Genomic DNA, 21,126 nt, shown 5'->3' with positions numbered 1-21,126 from the left:
AGAGAGAGAGAGAGAGAGAGAGAGAGAGAGAGAGAGAGAGGAGAAATAAATTTTGCTGATATTTGATAGGTAATTTTTATTTGCTATTTGCTTTAAGCCCTTTTATCTGTGAAAACTACTTTACCATACCCATGTTATATAAATTATTTTGAAAATTTAAATAATGGGTAATAACTGATTGATATACAGAGGGTAATTAAACATGGATGGTGGAAAGATATAAAAATTCCTTTTTATCATCACATGAATTAACTACTTTAATAAATGACCCAATTTCATCAGCAAATAAAACAAGAATAATAGGAAATAGAAAGGGTTGTTAGAATAAAACACAATAAAATCTACTTCAGAGAGTAATTCTATTGATTTTAAAAAGATCATTCAGGAGGTACTACAGATTTAAATTTTTATATTTGTTTTTGTATTATATTGTAAGTGATTTGTTCAATGGCATTAATTTTAGCAATTGCTTCCTTGAAGAAAGCATACAAAAAGGATACAAAAGTTGCTCCTGCTGTGGTCTAAGAGGGGTGATGGTTCATCACAAGTCAGCAGCAGAATATGGTGGTGTTATCCATACAGGACTGGTTTTGGAGGCATGAAAGATATAAGGTTGATCATATCATAATTCAGAGAGCCATTGAGTGTGTGGCGAGTTGGAGTCCAGGCAATGAGACCTCAAGAGGCACTGTGTGAAGCTATCAAAGTGAAGTGTAGGTTGTGATCGGGACCTCAAGATGTTAGAGATGCCAGAGTCATGGGATGCCTGCCAAGCAAGGCTACATACAGGTAGTGGAACCAGCCTAGAGAGAAGTGCGCTGCAGGCAGCAGAGTTGGAGGGGTGGAGCCTCTTAAAAGCCTTTTGAAACTGAAGTCCCAGGCACTGGCCATGGAGCTATAGGATTTGATGTTTTCTCTACTGGGTTTTTATCTTCTTTGGGTCCAATTTTTTTTCTCATTATTCCCCCATCCCTCCCTTTTGGAATGGGAATGTATATACTGTGCTATTGTTATTTAGGAAGTATTCAATTTGTTTGTGATTTTTACAGTAGGTCACAGTTAAGAAATTGCCTTGGGTCTCAGAAGAGACTTTTGAACAGTGTTGTAACTATTAAAGACTATGGAGATTTTTGAAGTTGGGCTGAATGCATTTTATATCATGGGATGGCCATGAGCCTATGGGGGCCAGGGGCAGAATTGTTGTGGCTACGATGTAAAATGTCCCTCATAGGCTTATGTACTCAAACACTTGGTTCCAACTGGAAATGCTGTTTGGGAAGGTTATGGAACCTTTAGGAAGTGGAATTTTCCTGGGAGAAGTTTGTCATTGGGACAGAGCTTTAAGTGTTTTATAACCTGGTCCCACTTTCTTTCTGTTCTGTCTTTACTTCCTGACTACTGGGCAGCCTCAGGCTCTCACTGCCATGTCTCCCCTGCCATGATGAACTGTATCTCCTCTGGAACTGTAAGCCAAAATAAACCCTGTCTTTTTAAAGTTATTTTTTAGGGTGTTTTATTACAGCAACAGAAAAGAAACTAATGTTAAGTCCAGGAAAAAAAAACCTCATAGAATTTGGGAACTGAAAATGTTCATTGTGAAAATATGGCTTAACACTTATATAAGTTTTATAAATGAGAAACTATAAGTTTAAATAGTTGAAGCATACTTATTTGAACAAATAAGATCACAGAACTAAATCAATGACAGAGATTAAACAGAATCCAGTCTTAATATAGCTATGTGTCACTTAAACACAGGAATATGTTCAGAGAAGTGCATCAGCAGATGATTCTGTCATTGTAAAAATATCATATAGTATACTCACACAAATCTAGATGAAATAGACTTTGAAACAGCCAGGCTATATGGGCTGTTTCTCCTAGGCTACACACTTGTACAATATATTATTATACTGTTGACAATGTAACACAGTTGTAAGTCCTTGTGTTTCTAAACACATAAAAGATATAGAAAAAATACAGTATGACAGGAATTTTTTAGCTTCATCACAATAATTTGGGATCACCACTATATATGTGGGCTGTCATTGACTGAAACATGTAGTACAAGTTTGTACAGATAGTCACAGACAAAATCATTATCTTCATAGAGCTTTTATCATGAACTTCAATGTATGTTACTCTCTGTATTTCACACTTAATTGAAAATTTTCAAGATTTTTAACTTAATAAACTCATCCCATTTTCAGATTTCTATTTTTAGTCATAATATAGTTATAGTATTATTTATATAAGTATTACTATTAATCTGAAAGTAAACATTCATTAACTTAAACTATCTTGAGCATTTATTTTTACTCTACAGTTAAAAAGTGGACACAAAGCTGGGCCCTTAAAGGCGGATCTCTGTGAGTTCAAGGCCAGCCTGGTCTACATAGCACGTTCCAGGCCAGCTGGGGCTACAGGGAGACCCTGTCTCAAAAAGATACACACACACACACACACACACACACTACAAAAAAACAACAAAAAAGTGGACACAAAAAAGTTTATAACTAAATAAGCTATAAATACTAATTTACAGAAGCACTCTGAAATTTAGACATTCCTTGAAATTTTACTGATTTGAATAGGCTTTGCTATAATGACAACCAATTAGAAAGAGTAGGTTACATAAAGGAAGAGAATGCTTGAACTAGAAACACTAATAAAAGTAACTTGGATCAACAGGCAAGGAATAGTGAGAGAAAATAATTATAATAACTAGTGAACAATGTAGGTGGCTGGAAAAACGCAACAGATTTTAGAAAGAATTTGAAAACTTTATTGAATTTGAGCCAATCAAAATTACTGAGTGCTTAATGTCTACAAGTTCACTACAACTGATATTATTTTGTACCTAATACTTTGTTAAGTGATTTATGTAAGCCATCTCTTTCACATCAACAAATTCTTACCCTGAGAGAAGTTATATTATTACTCATTGCACTGATAAGAAAAAAGGCAAAGGCCATTAATTTCCCAAGGCTATATACTTAGTAGGAGGTAGGAGGGATGACATTAGGTCTTTACAATACAGTCAATAGGCAAGAAAGTATGAAGTGTATGCTAGAACATTTCATTAAAAATTAAAGTAAAAATCTGGTGATTAAAAACTAAGATTCAGGGCTGGAAGTGCTTGCCATGTAAGCATGAGGACCTGAGTATGATCCTCAAACCAACATAAAAAGCCAGGTGTGGTGGCATATACATGTAATACTGCTGGAGGTGCAGACAGGAAGATCCCTGGGGTTTCACTAGTTGGTTGGTGAATTCAAGACCAATGAGAGACACTGACTGCCTCAAAAACAAGGTAGATGGCCATGAAGAATGGCACCATGTGTTCAAAGACACGCATAGACAAGTGAACGTGCATCTCCAACAGGCATGCACTCACACAGCTATGCACACAATCATTATAATGATATAACATAGTTTTATTATGACCCTCTGATGTTGCATAATGCAATTGAGGCACATGTACTGATTCCTGTCCCCTTTCACATTCCTATAAATTTTGTTCCTGGCATTATACCCATTATTCCTTATCACAGATCTCTTTGGATATCTCACATACACATAACTTAATAACATGATTTTCTTTCTAAAATGAGAAAGAAACACTCCTCCTTTTAATACCTTATTATAAGTACTGACCCATTTTTTCTATAGCCTTTATAACCAAATACTTTGAAAGAGGGGCTATTTCCTCACGTGGCTTTCTCTAGCCTAATATTTATTTTGGTTTCTATCCCACCAGTTTTCTAAAACTACCTTCTGAAGGGTAACTACTTTCACTTACTCCTTCTGAAGAGTAAGTAAACGTTTCTGCTTTACTAGCACTTTCTGAACTTGTCTCTCCTATGTGCAGCATTTGATGTAGTTCACCACATCTTGAAATACTCCCCTCTTCTAGCTTCTGTTTAATTTTTCTCTTCTCCTTCGAAGTTATTCTTCTTTTTGACTGTAATGTTGAAATTCTGATATTGCTTTCCATGATCTCAATCCTGCTTTCTCCTCATCTAAATAATTTCATTTATTCTCCAATTAAGGTCTTAGACTTTTTATGTATATTTAGATTTGCTAACCTCTACACTTGAATGTCTGTTTAGATATGTGACAGACAGCAAAATTCACTATCTCTAAAATTAAATTATTTTTTTCTTTACCTCCCTCTCTCTCTCTCTCTCTCTCTCTCTCTCTCTTTCTTTCTTTTTCCTTTTTTTGGTCATTTTGAGACAGGGTCTTCCTGTAGCCACAGCTGGCCTTGAACTCACAGAGAAAGGTGTGTGCCACCACACCTGTCCCTACCTTAAGCTTCTTTATCTTTGTAAGTAGGATCGAGGCACAGTGAGTCAAGTCAAAATCAGGAAATAATCTTTGATTCTGTTCTTTTATCTCCCACACTGAATCACAATTAGTAGCTTTGTAAGTATTCTAATTATTGAAAACATCCTTTCTCTTACACTGCATTGTTACAACTCTAGTAGAGACTACTTGAATTTCCTGACTGAAGTGTATTACTGGCCTTTTACCTGGTGTAAGGGCTTTTTTTGGCCCCACAATATTTTCTTCACATAGCAGTGTAGATGATATGTTTAGAACATAAATCAAGCCTATCATTCCCCTCCTTAAACATAAGAAAAACATTTATAATTGTTTCCAAAGTTGCATGATCTTTCTATTGTTCCTCTCTAGAATAAAGTCTCAACTTCCCTTTTCTTTTACACTATTCTTTCTTTCACTCTATTCCTAACTCCCTTGGTTACATTTCTGTGTCTAGATGATGAGTTAAATCCTTAACCACATTAAGACCTTCTTATAAGCTGTTCACTTGCATGAAAGGTTGCATTCTACTCTTTGCTCTCCATGTAACTATTTTCCTGATTTTCTTAAAGTATAAACTTTAATTGAAATTTAATTGATATATTGATGAAATATAGTTTGAGAAAATTTTGAACTATGGATACATTTGTAACACTATCTTACTAATAACATAATAAATTCATCCACCATGTCTAAGAGTTTTCTGTGCTCTTTTGTAACCCACCTTTCACCAGGATGCACCCTTTCTCATTCCTAGACAATAGCTGATCCACTTTCTGTCACTACATATTAGTTTGCATTTCTTTGAATTTTATTTGAATGGATAAATATCTCATTTTTTTCTTTTTTTTAAAAATTCAGTATAATTATTTGGCATCCATCTATGCTGTTGCATTTATCAACAGTGTGTTGATATTAATTGCTGGGTTGATAGCCCAGTTTGGCCATTACAAATTTGACTTGTTTCTATTTTTATTGTTATAGATAAAGCTACTATGAATGTGTTCATAAGGACACATGCTTTCATTTCCCCATGGCAAGTAGGAGCAAACTGGCTAGATCATATGATAGTACGTGAATGCTTAATTCTTTAAGAATTTGACAAATAACCATCTATAAACTCACAATTAAAGTTTTCAATGATAGTTTGGAAGAATTTTAGTTCTGTCACATTTTTACCAACACTTGGTATCATCAATATTTTTTATTTCATCTATGTTAGTGTATATATACATACTTTTTACAGTTTCAGTCTGCATTTTTAAATAAATATTGTTGAGAATCTTTTCTTTGTTTATTCACAATGTATATGCATATCTTCTTTCATGAAATGTTTATTAAAATAGCTTTCCTTTTTTATTTGGTTATTTTATTATTGAATTTCAATAATGTCTCCATACAATGATTATTATACTAGAAGTTATTTAACATATCTATTGTTAGGTTGTATCATATATTATATTAATAAAAATATCTAATAGTTATAGACTTCCTTTGCAAAATTAACCCAGAAGTGTTCTGCAAATATCCAAGGGAGGTAGGGATCATGATTTTTACTTTATTTTATATATTAGAAGAAAAACTTGGTTATCAAATGTCTTGTTTAATATTACAAGTATAGTAGACAGTTAATCAGTGGGGTGTTCAAATTTGGTATAATTCTAAACACATGCCGCTGCTCTTTCCACACTATTTCATTGTTTCTCCAAACAATAATTTTTTAAAATGTGAAAATTTTCTTTCAGGTATAAAATTTTATCATTTTATGATACAACAGAGTTGCAACATGAATTTAAAGGTTTATGAAAGACAGCATCTTGGAGTCTAAATTAGATGATTAGGTAATCAGTAAAATAGTCCAATAAATTATTAAAATTAATACATTTCTCCAGAAATGAAAATTGTAAGGTTCAAAGTTGAATGTGCCATAATCTCAAGAGTTAAACTCACACAACAGAATGAAATAAAATACAAAATAGCATATTTTAGAGACATAATGAAACTTTAGGGAGTACTTTATCTCTCTTCATTTTAAATACGTGAAAAACAAATCTAATTGCTTCATTTTGAATATGTTATTTTATTGATAAGGGGTAAAACAGAGGGTTAGCTTCAACTGTAGAATAATGAATTTGGTTTCCAATGTACTCAAAACTTTGAGACAGGAGTCTCAGAGTCATAACAGTTGAAACCATGTGGAGTCTCTTTAGTATTATATAGGTACAAGTTTGTCTCTCACTCATTCTTTATGGTTTTAAGAAGCTAATTTTACCCCTTTCAGTGTTAATTTTCTCATCTGGTATCAATCAATCATTCAATCGATAGATCAATCAATCAATCAGTCAATCAATCAATCAATCAATCATTCAACCAACCAACCAACCAATCTCAAAATTTCCTCAAAGGTTTATAATGACCATTAAATATTAAACAAATTACCTAGTACAATCAAAAGAGGATGGACCCTCCATGGAAATGGGTTCTCTCTCCCCAGATAGGGACAATAAGGACATCTATTTCTAAAAGCTAGGAAGCAATTCATGAAAAAGCTTCACAGTGGCTATTGCAATAATGTGGGCCTATACAAATACAACCAGATTATAGTAACCAATAATGTAAATTCAACCCAAATTTTCATAAAATTTCTATCTAATAAATACCTTTAAGTCATTAAAGAATCAATCTCCTTTTCATAACATACAATGCTTATCATCAAAAGAGGATTATAGGATATCTAATTTCAAGTTTTAGGATTTATATGAGCCTCCATGGAGACCACTGTTAGAGACAAAAAGTTTTGATCTTATTATTATGAAGGAAATGTAAGAGTATCAGCAATTTTCAAAACTTCTTAAAATTTTATGTCATGGCTGATACTGTAGAATTCTGATGAGCTTAGGGCCTGCATTTGCTCCTAATTCCTCAGTCTACACTGTCTCTGCTGACCATAAATCACTATATGTTTATTATAGAAAAATCAGAAATAAAGCTATAAAAACTGGCAAAAATTGAATCTTACATTTTTGAATTGCCAGGAAGCTAAATGGTATTCAGATAGTCTGGAGATTATAGGAAAGTTTTGGGCTGCAAGTGTTCTGTGTGGTTGCACAGGATGTGTGTGAAAGAATGGTATAGAGTAGTGATCAGCAAACTTTTTAAAAATATAAACAGTAAGATAGTAACTATTTTAGGCCTAATGGGCTATTTAATTTTTTGCAGCTACTCAATTCTACCATTGTAATGTGCAATTAGTCAATGAAAACATGTGAATGAATGAGTATGGCTATGTTCCAATAAAAATTTATTATAGAAATTGAATTTTGTATCATTTTGAAATGTTAAAAAACATCCTAGATTTGTTTCTGTTTAATAAGTAGCAGAAGCCTAGATAGATGTCAATGTTTTTACACAAGTCACCTAGAAAAGAGATCCCAAAGGAGTGTACAGGCACAGTAGAAAGTTAGAGCAATATACATATGTAAACACATTTTATATATGTTTATAATTTTACACAACTATAATGACATATTGTGCACTCAGCAAGAAAGCTGATTTTCACAAAATATTTTAAAATAATACAAAAATGTTTTCATGTCAATAAATATTCACTAGCATCACTGTATCTCAGTGACACCATCACACTTCTGCTCCAGTGTTTGGAATTTCTAATTCCATGTCTTAACATCTGCATTTGCTGCCATAGGTGATGTTAGTATTATTTACCTTTTAATTATGACTTTAATTCGTCTACTTCACAGAGTTTGGCACCAAAATCACTAGAGGAATGTGCTTGAGTGTTTTCTATTTTAATACAAGGCATCATAAATTGAGAATATATAAGAAATATAAAAGAACATTGTCATACTAGTTAGATACAGATTATAAATGGTTAAGAGCATGACATTTACAAAATAAAAATGGATTAAATTATTACTGACATAGTATGTCAGGTTCATTATTTCTGCTTTAGGAACAAAAGACAATGACTATTAGACTAATAGGACAAAGTCTGCAAGATTTGAAATGAACATTGAAACAAAGGGTATGAGTAAGTGGGTACATAACAATAATGATTTGAAATCTTCAAATTAAAATTATGAAAATTAAAATGTTATTAAAATATCAGATTGCATTTCCATAACCAAACAAAAATTTGCATGCATGTTGAATGTGTTTTACAAAAACACATTACTCAGCACTCATGAATGGATTTAACTCAAGCATTATAACTTAAAAAAGCCATTTGCCTAACCTTTATAGAACTTACTCTGATAGGAAGTACGGATCCGTTTCGTTAAATCAGGATAAAAGTTAGACAGCCCACGCATGCAAAAGTTGTCTTTGGAACATGCCAGAGCACCAGCATCAGCAGCAGGCAGAGGAAAGAGAGAAAAATAGTCTAAAGTGAAAGGAAGTGATATCATACCAGCCAAGATGAAGAAATTACAGCAAGATTAGGCAATCAAATTAGAGAAGAGATATTTTAAAAATAAATCAATTAGAAAGGTGATAGATGAATGATGAAAATGCTGTAGCAATTTTAATCAAATATCATATAAAATTGATGGCATATTCTTCTTATATACTTTTACCATTGTGGACTTACTTAGATTGTAATACTCTATAAAAATTACTGTTAGTACCAAATTATTATATTTAATCTTTGCTCAATTAAAAAGAAAACTTAGGTGCTTTATTTTTTAATTTATGTTTATAGGATATATAAAGTATGCAGTCATTTCAATTTTCTTATACACTAAAATAGAAACAGCTTATAACTTTATCAGTTTTTCACTACATTAAAAGTCATCGAAGTTCTAGGCTGTGATCATTATTGTTGAGGCTCAAGTTTGATTTAAATAAGTTTTATTTTGTCAAAATATTCACTATTCCACCCCAAAGTGGATCTCCAGCAAATAACTGAGATGCTCTCGGAAGATACACAGCATTTCTGACCAATAGGTGCTTACAGCATTGCAACAGTTTCTTCTCACCTGGCCCCTAACATCTTTCTATCATAGATATAGACATTTTGAACTTTCACATATCAACCTTCTCTTTCCCAAACACGAAGGAGTACTATGGTATATGTATGTACTCTATTTCTTTCTCTGATTGTCTTTCAAAAGCTAGTAGTGGTAGAGGCAGAACACACAGAACTTTTCAGGACTCCTAAGACATTGTTAAAATTTGACATTCCTAACAAAAACCTGGCAGGTTCTGAAGAACAATATTATGCTTAAAAAGCATCTAAATTAGTGAGCATTAATGTTTACAAGACAAAAGTTTACAAAGAAGACTTTCAGTATATCAAACATCATTAACCCAAAAGGGAAATTCATTATTATCACAGTTTACTTGACACATCTACTATCTGGAAAATAATAACTATCATTATATGAGTTTTACATTATTATTATAAAATATTCTTTTTATGAGTATATTTAGTAAAGTCAACATTAAGTTGATTATTTAAAAATAATAGGAAATGTAAAAGAATTTTCTAAAATAATACATAACAGTATAGAAGCAAACCTTTTACCTAATTTTTATAACACTATTCCAGTTGACATAAAAATTACAAAATTTAAGGATACTTAAATTTAAGGATTCTTACTTATAAAGCTAACTGATTTGAAATTCAGCTTATAAAGCTACTGAATTTGAAATTCCAGTAAAATTTTGGGCAATTCAGACTATCAAAGTTTGGTATTATATCCTAATTAATCTTGTTTCTTTTTTTATAGTTATATAAACTAATTTGCTTACCATGCTAAGAAAAGAAATGCATCTTTCATAGCATTTAAAATGTGACAATGAATAATATTTATTATGTTTATGAAAATATTTCTAATTAGTTATCATTAATTAAAAAATAGGACAGCTAGAATATAGTTATTTTTAAAATTAAAAGTAATTAATGATGTTAAATTATATTTTCAAAGGTGCCAAATATATGAGAGAAAAGTTAACTTATTTACTATAAAAATTGTAAGTAGATTTTCATAGCATTTATCCAATAGCTTCTTATTTTCTGTTTTGTCTTAAGAATCTAACCCAAGAAGCGTGTGATGCTTCCTAACTTAAATAGCAAATTCAACTCTAAATACGACTCATGCCTGTTCAGAGATTTTTCTGATTTTTTCCCCCAATTCGTTTTACTTACATATTGAGTCATGCATTTGAATAGTGTCACACAAGAAAAACAATCTGAAAGTAAAAAAGCAGATGAAGAAATCAAGGTCATAACCCATCTTGTTTTCTTCCTACCTGCAATGAACTGCTTGTTTTTTCGAGGAGACCGCGGTTGGCGCTGGTATAGGTCACTTGATCTGTATAGGTCTATGGTCCCCATGCTTAACAGTACTGTCTTCTGTATAAAATCCACGATAACCAACCCATTACAGTTTCCAAATGCAACTCTGAGAGGAAGACAAAAAGAGCTAGGATGTATCACAAGCGAGGTTATTTTTATCTTTAAGATGACTGGAAAGTAATCTAAGATTGGGGACATCAAGCAGTGATTGGTATTTTAAAGTGATAAAACAAATCTTCTGTAGTATAGATTGAATTAGTATAATAAACATGACTGATTACTGCAAAAATATGAATGAATTGCAATCATATTTCATTAGCAGTTTAATAATATAAGTTGTGGTTAGTAATACACTCTTTAACTTAACCTTATATTTTCACAGAAGAATGACATAAAATTCTTTTTCCTATGTAAGGGAGACAGGTCAAGAAATGGGGAACACCTTAATAGATATTAATACTTAGTATGTATTTAGATGTACTTTACAAATAAGAATGTGATTACTATGTTCCAAATTAATTCTTTCCTTTTTCAGTTTTATCTTTTTCTTTTCATTTTTTTTTTTCCTGGACAGGATTCACTATGTAGCTCAGGCTGTCCTTGAACTTGCAGTGTTCTTAAATTTATCTCTCAAATGCTGGGACTGTAGGCATGTACCACCATGCCTGGCATACATCTAAGGTTTGACACCATAGTAGATATAAGAAGCCAGAATTTGATTTATAAAAATTTAACTTTTTCATCGTTTTGTTCTTTGCTTTCTCCCATGTATTAAAAGAAAAAAATTGATTTGTTTATTAACTGATTAATTAAAACAGCTTTCCTAAGAAGGTATTTTGGTTATTTGAACAATTAAGCATATATTAACTCTCATATCTGTCCATTTGTAAAATGCCCTCTAGCTGAACTATTGTATTTTGTGGGGTTTTTTTTCTTTCTAAACAAGATATATTAGTTGTATGACTATGGCTTATATGTTGTATAGACACTCTATATTATTTTATTATGTAGATTAACTCTTATTTAAAAAACTATCTGCATATCCTCAATCTGGCTCTTTCCACTCTGTCACAAATTAAACAACAAAATATGACAAACCCCCACTTTTACTTACTTAACTATTTTGCTAGTTCAAATAGTTCTTTGTATTCTAGTAAAACTAACTTTGAAATACAGAGAAAGTATTGTTATGAGAGTCAGAGGTGATATGAACTGGTTTTTATCTGCTTGATTTATTGGTTTTGTGACTTTGAGGGAAACTAATGAATTTTACTAGGCCTTAATTTTTTATTTCATAATGGGGATTATACTATCTTATTTATCTAGTTCATGAGTTTCATGAGATTCAAATCATAAAACTGTTTTTAAGTACTTAGAAGTTTTTCCATGCAAAGGAATAATTAATCTTAATATAAGCAAATGTAATAGTATACATATTATAATATGGGCTTTTAAATATTGAAATGCAAAGAATGCTGATTATAGACATGATGGAGTTTTCAAATATAATACTCAGGAAAAATATGCAACTAGAATGTATAACAACATTAAATAATGATGTCTGTCTTGGAATTTAAAAGTGAGAAACTAGAAAGTTATATCTTAATATTGGGGAAGTCATGGAGTAGTTGCTATATAATTGATAAAGAAATTTGACTCAATCTACCTTAAACTAGAAAAGTGGAGAAAATACACTAAACAGCAGTTTTTACATATTAGTAGATGTAGCTTTTGGGAAGAAGGGCTAGAGAAAGCATAGTTGAAATGAAATTTCCAAATTACAGACAAAATCGATGACAAACATAAACATATGGATTTAAGAAGCTCAAAAGATCCTAAGCAGAATAAATGTGGAAAATATAAACGTCATGATTACATTGCTGTGAACTAATGATAGGAGAAAATGTTAAAACCAAGTAGAAAGAAAAATATATTTCCTACACAAGTAAAAAAGAAAACAACAACTCATGAGAAACTATACGAACTAAAAGATTTCTTTAAAGTGCATGTCCTGAGTAGGACTTCTGTGTTAAAACTCACCCACCCATGGCTCAGGGACCATTGCAGAAGAGGGGGGTGGAAAGAGTGTAAGAGCCAAAACTGGCGCATGATCATAAGGAAACTGAATCTTCCAGGCTTCTGGGAACTTGCTCATATGAACTTACAGCAACAGAGACAGGATACACAAGACCAACGCAAATTCAATCAGACAAAAACCCAGCATAGAGTTGGGGAAATGGGCAAGAGGCCCTAACCTTAGCTGAGGAACTACTGGCAACTGATTACTGCTGGGTGAGAGAGAGCTGATCTTTAAGGGATAGACTCTAGACAGATTGACTAGACTCCAGTGGATGAATTCACATGAGGGACATCTGGGTACACAAACTTGACTCAATAGGCCTTAACATACATATAAGAATGCATGAGATCTGGTGTGTGTGTGGCTATCGGAGTGCAGGTAGGAGAGGGGGGTGTAAATATGATTATGATGCATTGTATGAGATGCACAAAAATTCAATAAAAATATATACTGTAAAAAACTTTAGCAAATGGTTTATTTGAATTTGTTACTGAAGCACAGGCCTGTTAACATGTTTTACCTATATTTATAGCTGTTAATTAAGATACAGTATGCATGTTTTCCATTTATCAGATCTAGCTTTATAGGTTTTCATTCAAATAAAGTTATTTTACTAAGAAAAAAATAACAAAGGAAAATAATCTGTGAACCTCAAATTTTATATCTAGCAAATCTATCAAATGTTGAAAGATTTTTGCACATGATCACAGCTGAGGGTGTACCGAAAAGCTTTCTGGTTTTACTTGCTCTTGACTGGCTTAAAATAATTTTAGAGGTTTTTTACAAGTGCTATAAAAAGGAAAAGAAGAAAAATGGGGAAGGAGACTTTAATTGGGGAGGGAAAAAGGAGGGCAATACAGAGGGCAAGGGAGGAAGGAGAATGAACTAACACTGAGGATGTTTGAAAAAGCCATAAACATATTATTTTATACTCTTAAAAATACATGCAAAGCCCCTCCCAAAGCCAAAGACTATCTAACAAAAACCCTAGTGCCAGGCATGGGAAACATCCCTTCAAGTTGTTGGACAAGGAAATCCAAGAGATTCCCCCCAAATAATATAGGCTATTATCATTGCCCTTGGTTGCCTCCCAGAACTTGAGGTAAGCCCCTATTGTGAAGACATCACACACTTCAGACATAGGACTTGGAGAAATTATCTGGAACTGACATGGAAGCCTGCTCCTGAGGACCAGCTCTCATAGTGCCTGAAGGTGCGACACAAGCTGCCAATGAAGAAAAACAATCAATAGTACTACAGGTTATAAAGTTTATGAACCACAACAATGACTGGTCCGGCAAGATATCCCTAACGCACTGGAAAGATAAACAAGACCAACAGACCCTTAGCCCAATTAACAAAAAGAAAGAGGAAACCCAAATTAACAGAATCAGACACCAAAGTAATTCAGGAATTTAAAAGAAAATACTTTAAAAACCCATACTTCATTGTTAGAAAACCCAAAAGAAATGGATGAATCTCTAGATTCAAGTGACCCACCAAACTTAAACTAAGAAGAGGTCAACAACTTAAGCAGAGCCATAACAAGTAAGTAGATTAAACAGCAATAAAAAGCCTTCTGACTAAAAAGTCCAGAACTAGATGTATTCACAGCAGAATTACACCAAATCTTCAAGGAAGAACTACATCCAATATTGCTTAAATTATTCAAAAAGATAGAAGCAGAGGGAGCACTTCAAAACTCCTACTAGTCCAGTAGTTCTTTAATACCAAAACAAGTTAAAGATACAGCAAAGAAAGAAAACTGCAAGCCAATATCTTCAATGAATGCAGATGCAAAAATTCTCAACAAAATATTTGCAAAGTACATATAGGCATATTTCAAAAAGATCATATACCATGACCAAGTTGCTTTATCCTGGAGATGCAAGGGTCATTTAACATATGTAAGTTAATAAATTTAATAAATCATAAAATGGACTTAAAGGCAAAAATCATCTAATCCTCTCTAATAGAAGTACAAAGGCCATTGACAAAATCTAACATGTACTCATGATGAAAGTCTTAGAACAGGATAGGGGGAAATATATGCCAACATACTAAAGTATATAATGACAAACTCGCAGCCAACATCATTCTGAACAGAGAAAAAAATCAAAGTATTCCCATTAAAACCAGAAACAAGACAAAGCTGTCCATTATCTCCACTACTTTTCAGTATAGTTCTTGAAACCCTAACTACAGCAATAAGACAAGAGAAGGAAACTAAAGGGATTCTAATAGGAAAAGAAGTAAAATTATCCCTATTTGAAGATGATATATATAAGAAATCTAAAAAATTCCGCCAGAAAACTAGAAATGAGGAACACTTTCAGCAAAGTTGCAGGATACAAAATCAACTAACAAAAATCAGTAGACTTTTTATATACCAATAACACGCATGGTGAGAAAGAGATCATGTAAATACTCCCATTCACAAAAGCCTTTAAAAATTGCTAGGAATAAACTTAACCAAGCAGGTGAAAGACCTCTACAATGAAGACTTCAAATCTGTGAAGAAAAAGTTCGAGGAAGACACTAGAAGATGGAATGATCTCCTATTCTTATGGATCGGTAGAATTAATATTGTTAAAATGACCATCCTTTCAAAAGCAATTTACAGATTAAATGAAATATCAATCAAGATCCATGACATTCTTCACTGAAGCAGAAAAAAATTCTATAATTAATATGGAAAGATAAAAGATCCTGGAAAGCCTAACCAATCCTGAGCAAAAATAATAATGCTAGAGGGGTTGCCATACCAGATTCCAAGACATACTATAGAGCTATATAATAAAAAGAGCATGGCATTGTCACAAAAACAGACATGTAGAACAATGGAACAAATTAGAAGACCCAAATATGAGTACACATAATTACAACCACCTGGTATTTAACAATCATGCCAAAAATACACATTGGAAGAAAGATAACATCTATAAATGGTGCTGGGAAAACTGGATGTCCATATATGGAGGACACTGCTCACTATGTTAACCCCTTCTTACTGTATCTAAAAGACAAAATTATGTCTTAGCAAAACTTAATTCCAACTGAGCAGTTGATAATAATTGATAATTTCTATACAAAGGTTTTTAATTCTTGAAATGTAGAGGTAAAAGTGTAGTTAGTGCTTAAAGTGGCAACCAAACAATCTCAGACATTTGTCAGCTAGCTATATCATTGGCTTTAAAATAGTTTAATGATTGTTTCCGACATAACTTTTAAATATTGTTCTTATGTTCTTTTCAAATGCTGTCTTTTGGGCATAATATGGCTGTTGAAATCTTAAAACCAGAGCTGCTCTTATTATCCAAAAGAGACCCTTGTCAGATTGGGCCAACTAATATTCCCTTATGAAGGGGAGGCAAAACTTGTAAGAAGTAGACGAGGTGCTGACTAAGTGGTGCAGAAGACCACTTCAGGAGTTGTCTTAACTGAAAAAATCCAAATGTCCATCGATTTGTGAATGAAAAATAAAAATGCAATAGCTGTAAAAGAGGATAAAACACTATGTAGCAATAAAAAGGAATGAAGGATTGATACATATTACAAGGTAGATAAACCTCAAAACTTGCAGAGATTCACCTGTCTCTGGCTCCCAAATCCTAGGATTAAAGGTTTATGCCACCGTGTCCAGTGTGGTGGAAATTTTCTAAGGTAGAATCTAAAGGGAGGGCTCTGGTTCCCTGGAAGGATTAGTGGGAACCCATCCCTTCCCTTCTCTGACTATAGTGTGGCTTTGCTCTGCAATAATGTGCTGGCAGAAACCCAATGAAACATGGCCAATTGGTTATGGACTAAAATCTCTAAAAGGATGATACCAATTGCACTTTCCTTCTGTTAAAGTTGACTTTTCTAAGGCATTACAATAATGAAAAGCTGACAATGCAAAGTTGGTACAGAGAAATTGGGTCTTAACCTTTACTATATCTGAGATGATGAGAAGGCTCTGGAACTGGCTATAGGAAAAATTTGAGAAAGCATGAGAGTACATATTAGAAAAAACTTAGAGTGCTATAAACAGAGCTTAATGGATGATTCTCTTGAGAGTGCAAAAGTCTAGAATATCAGTGGATGGCCCCATACCCATTCATATATGGACAGCACTAATTGGACTTAGTTGGTTATCAAAATAATAATAATAATAATAATAATAACAAAAGGCATCAGGTTGGGAGGGGGCAACCAAGAACAATTTAATTATTTTTTAGAGTATTTATTTATTTATATATTTATTTATTTATTTATATTTTGACAAAAATGAGGCTCATTTAAAGATTAGCCTAGGAGAATTTACTTGCTAAAGAGATTGTAGTTTTAAAAGGAGTCAAGTGTTTGCCATCAGGAAAGTAAGAAAGATACTTTGAAGGCATCTCATGAATTGGTAAGACCCCATAAGGTATAGGCGCGAAGGCATAAAAGTATAAATTAGTTTTAAAGATTGTATAGGGCAGAATCTTTTGAGAACAAAAAGACAGATAATCATTTTAACCTATGACCTTTGGAGAAAACTTTGCTAGCAAAGTGTGCAGAGACCATAGCGGGCGTGTTTGAAGTGGGTCCAGATAAAGCTCAATGATGGCAGATCTTGTTATACACATGGTGCTGGTTATGAAGACAGGCAGAGTACAAAAGACCCAAGGAAAATAAGGATGCCAAGAATGTGGAAAATCTACAGGAAGCTGCAGGTGACATACAAATCCTCTGTACTTGGCCATGTAGGATACAAAACTTCAGTCAAGAGGTGGAGTGTCTGAGGCTCTTAATAGAATATCCTAGTGCTGGACATGGAGCTATAGGATTTAATTTTTCCTTACTGGGTTCCAGTCTTGCTTTGGTCCTATGCTTCTCTTCCTATATTCCTATTCCACTGTTTTGTAATGGGAATGTTTATTCTGTGGCATCATTTCTGGGAAGTATGTAACTTGTCTTTTTATTGCTTACATGTACTTGCAACTGAGTCTCAGAGGAGACTTTAGATTTGTTTTTTTTTGAGAAATGCTGAAACAGTTAAACTTTTGGGGACTCTAGGAGATGGACTGAACATAGTTTTCATTGTGAGATAGATCAGTCTTTCTGGTCCAGGGTAGAGTGCTATATCTTGCATCTGAAAAGTCCCTGAAAGGTCTAAGTAGTAAAGACTTGGTTTCAAGCTTGTGCTATTGGGAGGCAGTGGAAACTTTAAACAGTAGGACCACCTAATGGAGGCTGTGAGTTATTTGTATGTTTTGAAGGGAAATAGTGGGATTATTCTTTTACTTTTCTACTTCTTGCAAGTATCTTTGATCTACCATGTGCTCTTCACAAAGATGTGGTGTCTTGGCACAGGCCCAAAGGCAACAGGGTCAACATCATAGACTGATGCTTCCAAAAATATGAGCTTTCTTCTCTAATTTGATTATCTCAGAACTTTGGTTATAATAACGGAGAGCTGACTAGTGATAGAGCTAATGCAGGATATTGATGCTTAGACTGCTCAGGTGTTTCTGACTCAGAGTCATGTTCTCCTGCTCTCTTTCTTTGTCTCTCTTTGCAAATTTCCCAAATTGTGGCAGAATAATTTACTAACTTGTAAGGTGAAAATTTCCCAACCTTCATAATTTATGACTTAACAGTAGCCCTTGGAAAATTTTTCAAAAGAGTAGACAACTAGTAATTACAAACACCTAGAGACTGGAAAGACACATCTGTGAGTGTGTCAGACTATTTCTTGAGAGGATTAACTGAGGGGGCAATCAATACCCACCCTGAATGCAGGTGGCATCATCTCATGGACTAGGGGCCTGCTCAGAGAAAAAAGAGGAAAACAGTCAGATGAGTGCCAGCATTCTTTTCACAGCTGCCTGATACTCCACGATGCAAACTGTTCACATTTGCCATGCCCTCTCCACCCTGAAAATAAATAAATCTTTCCTCTATTATGAAGTAATAAAAGGGCTGAAGAGATGAACAACATCATAAAGAAGCCAAGTCCTTTGTAGCAGGATGATAGATGACACATCAGGAACCAGCGATATCCCAGCAACTATAGGGTCTAGGGTGTAAATATATAAATTCATCTGTAAGGATTTCCTCTAAGAAAAGTACACTTGGGCATCCTGCATGCACAAGTCCACCTTGAAAACTGTTTCCCTAGGTGCAATTGCTTAGGCACTCAGAGGCAACTGCAACAATGGTCTACAGGAGTAGCTTGGCATCATCTACATGATGCTTCTTTCCAGGCATGCAGAATGAAAACTACAGAGTGATGGAGTTTTCCATCTTGATTTCAAAGGAAACCCTTCAAGCCAAGGCAACATGTAATCAGATTGGTATTTTTATGGAACGCCTCTAACATAGAAATGCATGAATTTATGAGAGGGAACAAAACATTTAAGAATTTCTAGAATATTTCAAATATCAGAAATGTTAAATGTCTGCTGAAAAAAGCCACAGACAGTAAGCAGAGACAGTCCTGCAAAGAGGCTACATGGACTCTAACAGGCAAAACTGTAGGGGCAGGATTGTTGAAGCCCTTGGGAACTTGCATCATGTTACCATATGTTCTGGATGACAGACACAGAGCTATAGGATTTAATCATTAAACATTTAATTTTTGCCCTGCTATATTTTTGCCTTGATTTAGTCTAATCTTCCCTTGTTAGTATCCTTATTTTACCATTTTGAAGTGAAAATGTGTACAATAACCCATTATTGTATGTTGAAAGTATGTACCTTTCTTTTGATGTTACAGGGGCTCACAGTAAGAGTTCAGTTGAGCCACAGAGAAGACTTTTATTGTTGTTTGTTTTTACTTTTGAACAATACTGATATTGTTGAGACAATAGAAAATAAATTATCGTGTTTTGGGTTGTATGCAGGCTAGTAATGTAGAATTATAACATTGGCATAAGGACATGTGTTTGGGTGTCAAGAGAGGTGTTATGATGGATGATTTTTATTGTTCACTTGATTGAATTGAGATATAGCTAGGAAATTAGTAAAGTACTCCTCTGGGTATGCCTGAGAGGCATTTCTAGAGACCATTAACTAAGGGGTGGGGGGAGGCCTCCCCTGAATGTGGCTAGCACTATCCAATAGGTCGGGGACATGGTTCTTCTGAGCTCAGTTAAATCTCTCTGGAAATGCCCTCACATACACTCCCGGTCTGTCCCTAAGTTGATTACAAATCTCATGAACTTGACATTCAAGGTTAACAATCATAAGGCAAAAGCCCACAAGTATAAGCATTCTCTCCTCTGTCAGGCCACTACCAGGTGAGCCTCTTTGCTCCACCAGGCTCCCTGATTTCAAGGTTAACAATCATAAGGCAAAAGCCCACAAGTATAAGCATTCTCTCTTCTGTCAGGCCACTACCAGGTGAGCCTCTTTGCTCCACCAGGCTCCCTGACATACTTATATAATGCTTTACTGCTTGCTCAGAAATAGATCTAACCCACCATGAACTGAAACCTGTGAAACTTGGAGTCAAAATAAATCCTCCTTAATTTTTTTTTACCTTAGGCATTTGTATAGCAACAAAAAGTCTGACTAACACAGGCTAACCTTATTGTATGAGACCAGAAAAACTTTTAAAAAATGTCATAGCTTATAAAAGAAAACTTTATAGGGGCACAGTGGTTAAGAGCTTTTACTGCTCTTGCAGAGGACCTGAGTTCAGTTCCCAGCACCTACATGGTGGCTCACAACTGCTTGTCACTCTAGTTCAAGGGGATCTGACACATTCTCCTCTCTCTGCTGGCTCCTGCATGCATGTGGTGCACATGATCTCAGAGGCACACATACATAAACATAAAGAAATAATAAATAAATAAATCTTAAAGAAAAATAAAGAACAATAACCCTAATGAATATAGATATAAAAATCTTAATAAAAGATTAGCAAATCAAATTCAACAGCACTTAAAAATATTAGTTACCACAATCTAGCTAGTTTCATACAGATGCCAGAATATTTCAATATATGCAAATCAATAAACACATCACATCAAAAGAAGTAGGATAAAAACCACACAATCAGCCTTCCAGGTAAGATGGTGGCTTGGAAGTCATGTCATAAAAAGAAGATGATTATAGTTAGGGCAAGAAAAGGGATAGGAATATTGCATCATTATCTATTTGCTTATCACTGCAGGGAACTTCCCCCATGATCAGACTCATTGCTGCCACTTTAACCACTACCGCTGCCACCACCAGGTATGCTAGTAGACCAGGCTTAAGGGCCTCTTCCAGGATATATCCTTCAGAAGCTGTATCACCAGGGATCTTATAGAAAGAGCTCCTAGGGAGCACACAGCCCCCAGGAGACTAACATTGGCACCCCAGTGAGAAACTGGAAACAGTGTCTTGGATTGACATACAAGTTTCAAACAGTGCTCCAGACACCACACAGCTACCT

The 21,126-nt window shown here is 34.0% G+C and overlaps 1 protein-coding gene across 1 annotated transcript in view; it reads right to left on the bottom strand.

The window, feature by feature from the left end:
• Positions 1-21,126, bottom strand: part of Stxbp5l (syntaxin binding protein 5 like) — a 395,225-nt gene that overhangs the window by 85,874 nt on the left and 288,225 nt on the right. The window contains exons 19-20 of the mRNA XM_008842914.1: positions 10,597-10,748; positions 8,594-8,665 (exon numbers count right to left, since the gene is read on the bottom strand). Of these exons, the coding sequence (XP_008841136.1) occupies positions 8,594-8,665; positions 10,597-10,748 (224 nt within the window). The remainder of the gene's footprint in view (positions 1-8,593; positions 8,666-10,596; positions 10,749-21,126) is intronic.

Source organism: Nannospalax galili, unplaced genomic scaffold (genome assembly GCF_000622305.1).
Source record: "Nannospalax galili isolate Female #2095 unplaced genomic scaffold, S.galili_v1.0 scaffold18, whole genome shotgun sequence".
NCBI classification, from domain to species: Eukaryota; Metazoa; Chordata; class Mammalia; order Rodentia; family Spalacidae; genus Nannospalax; species Nannospalax galili.
This window is presented reverse-complemented; position numbering and strand designations above follow the sequence as displayed.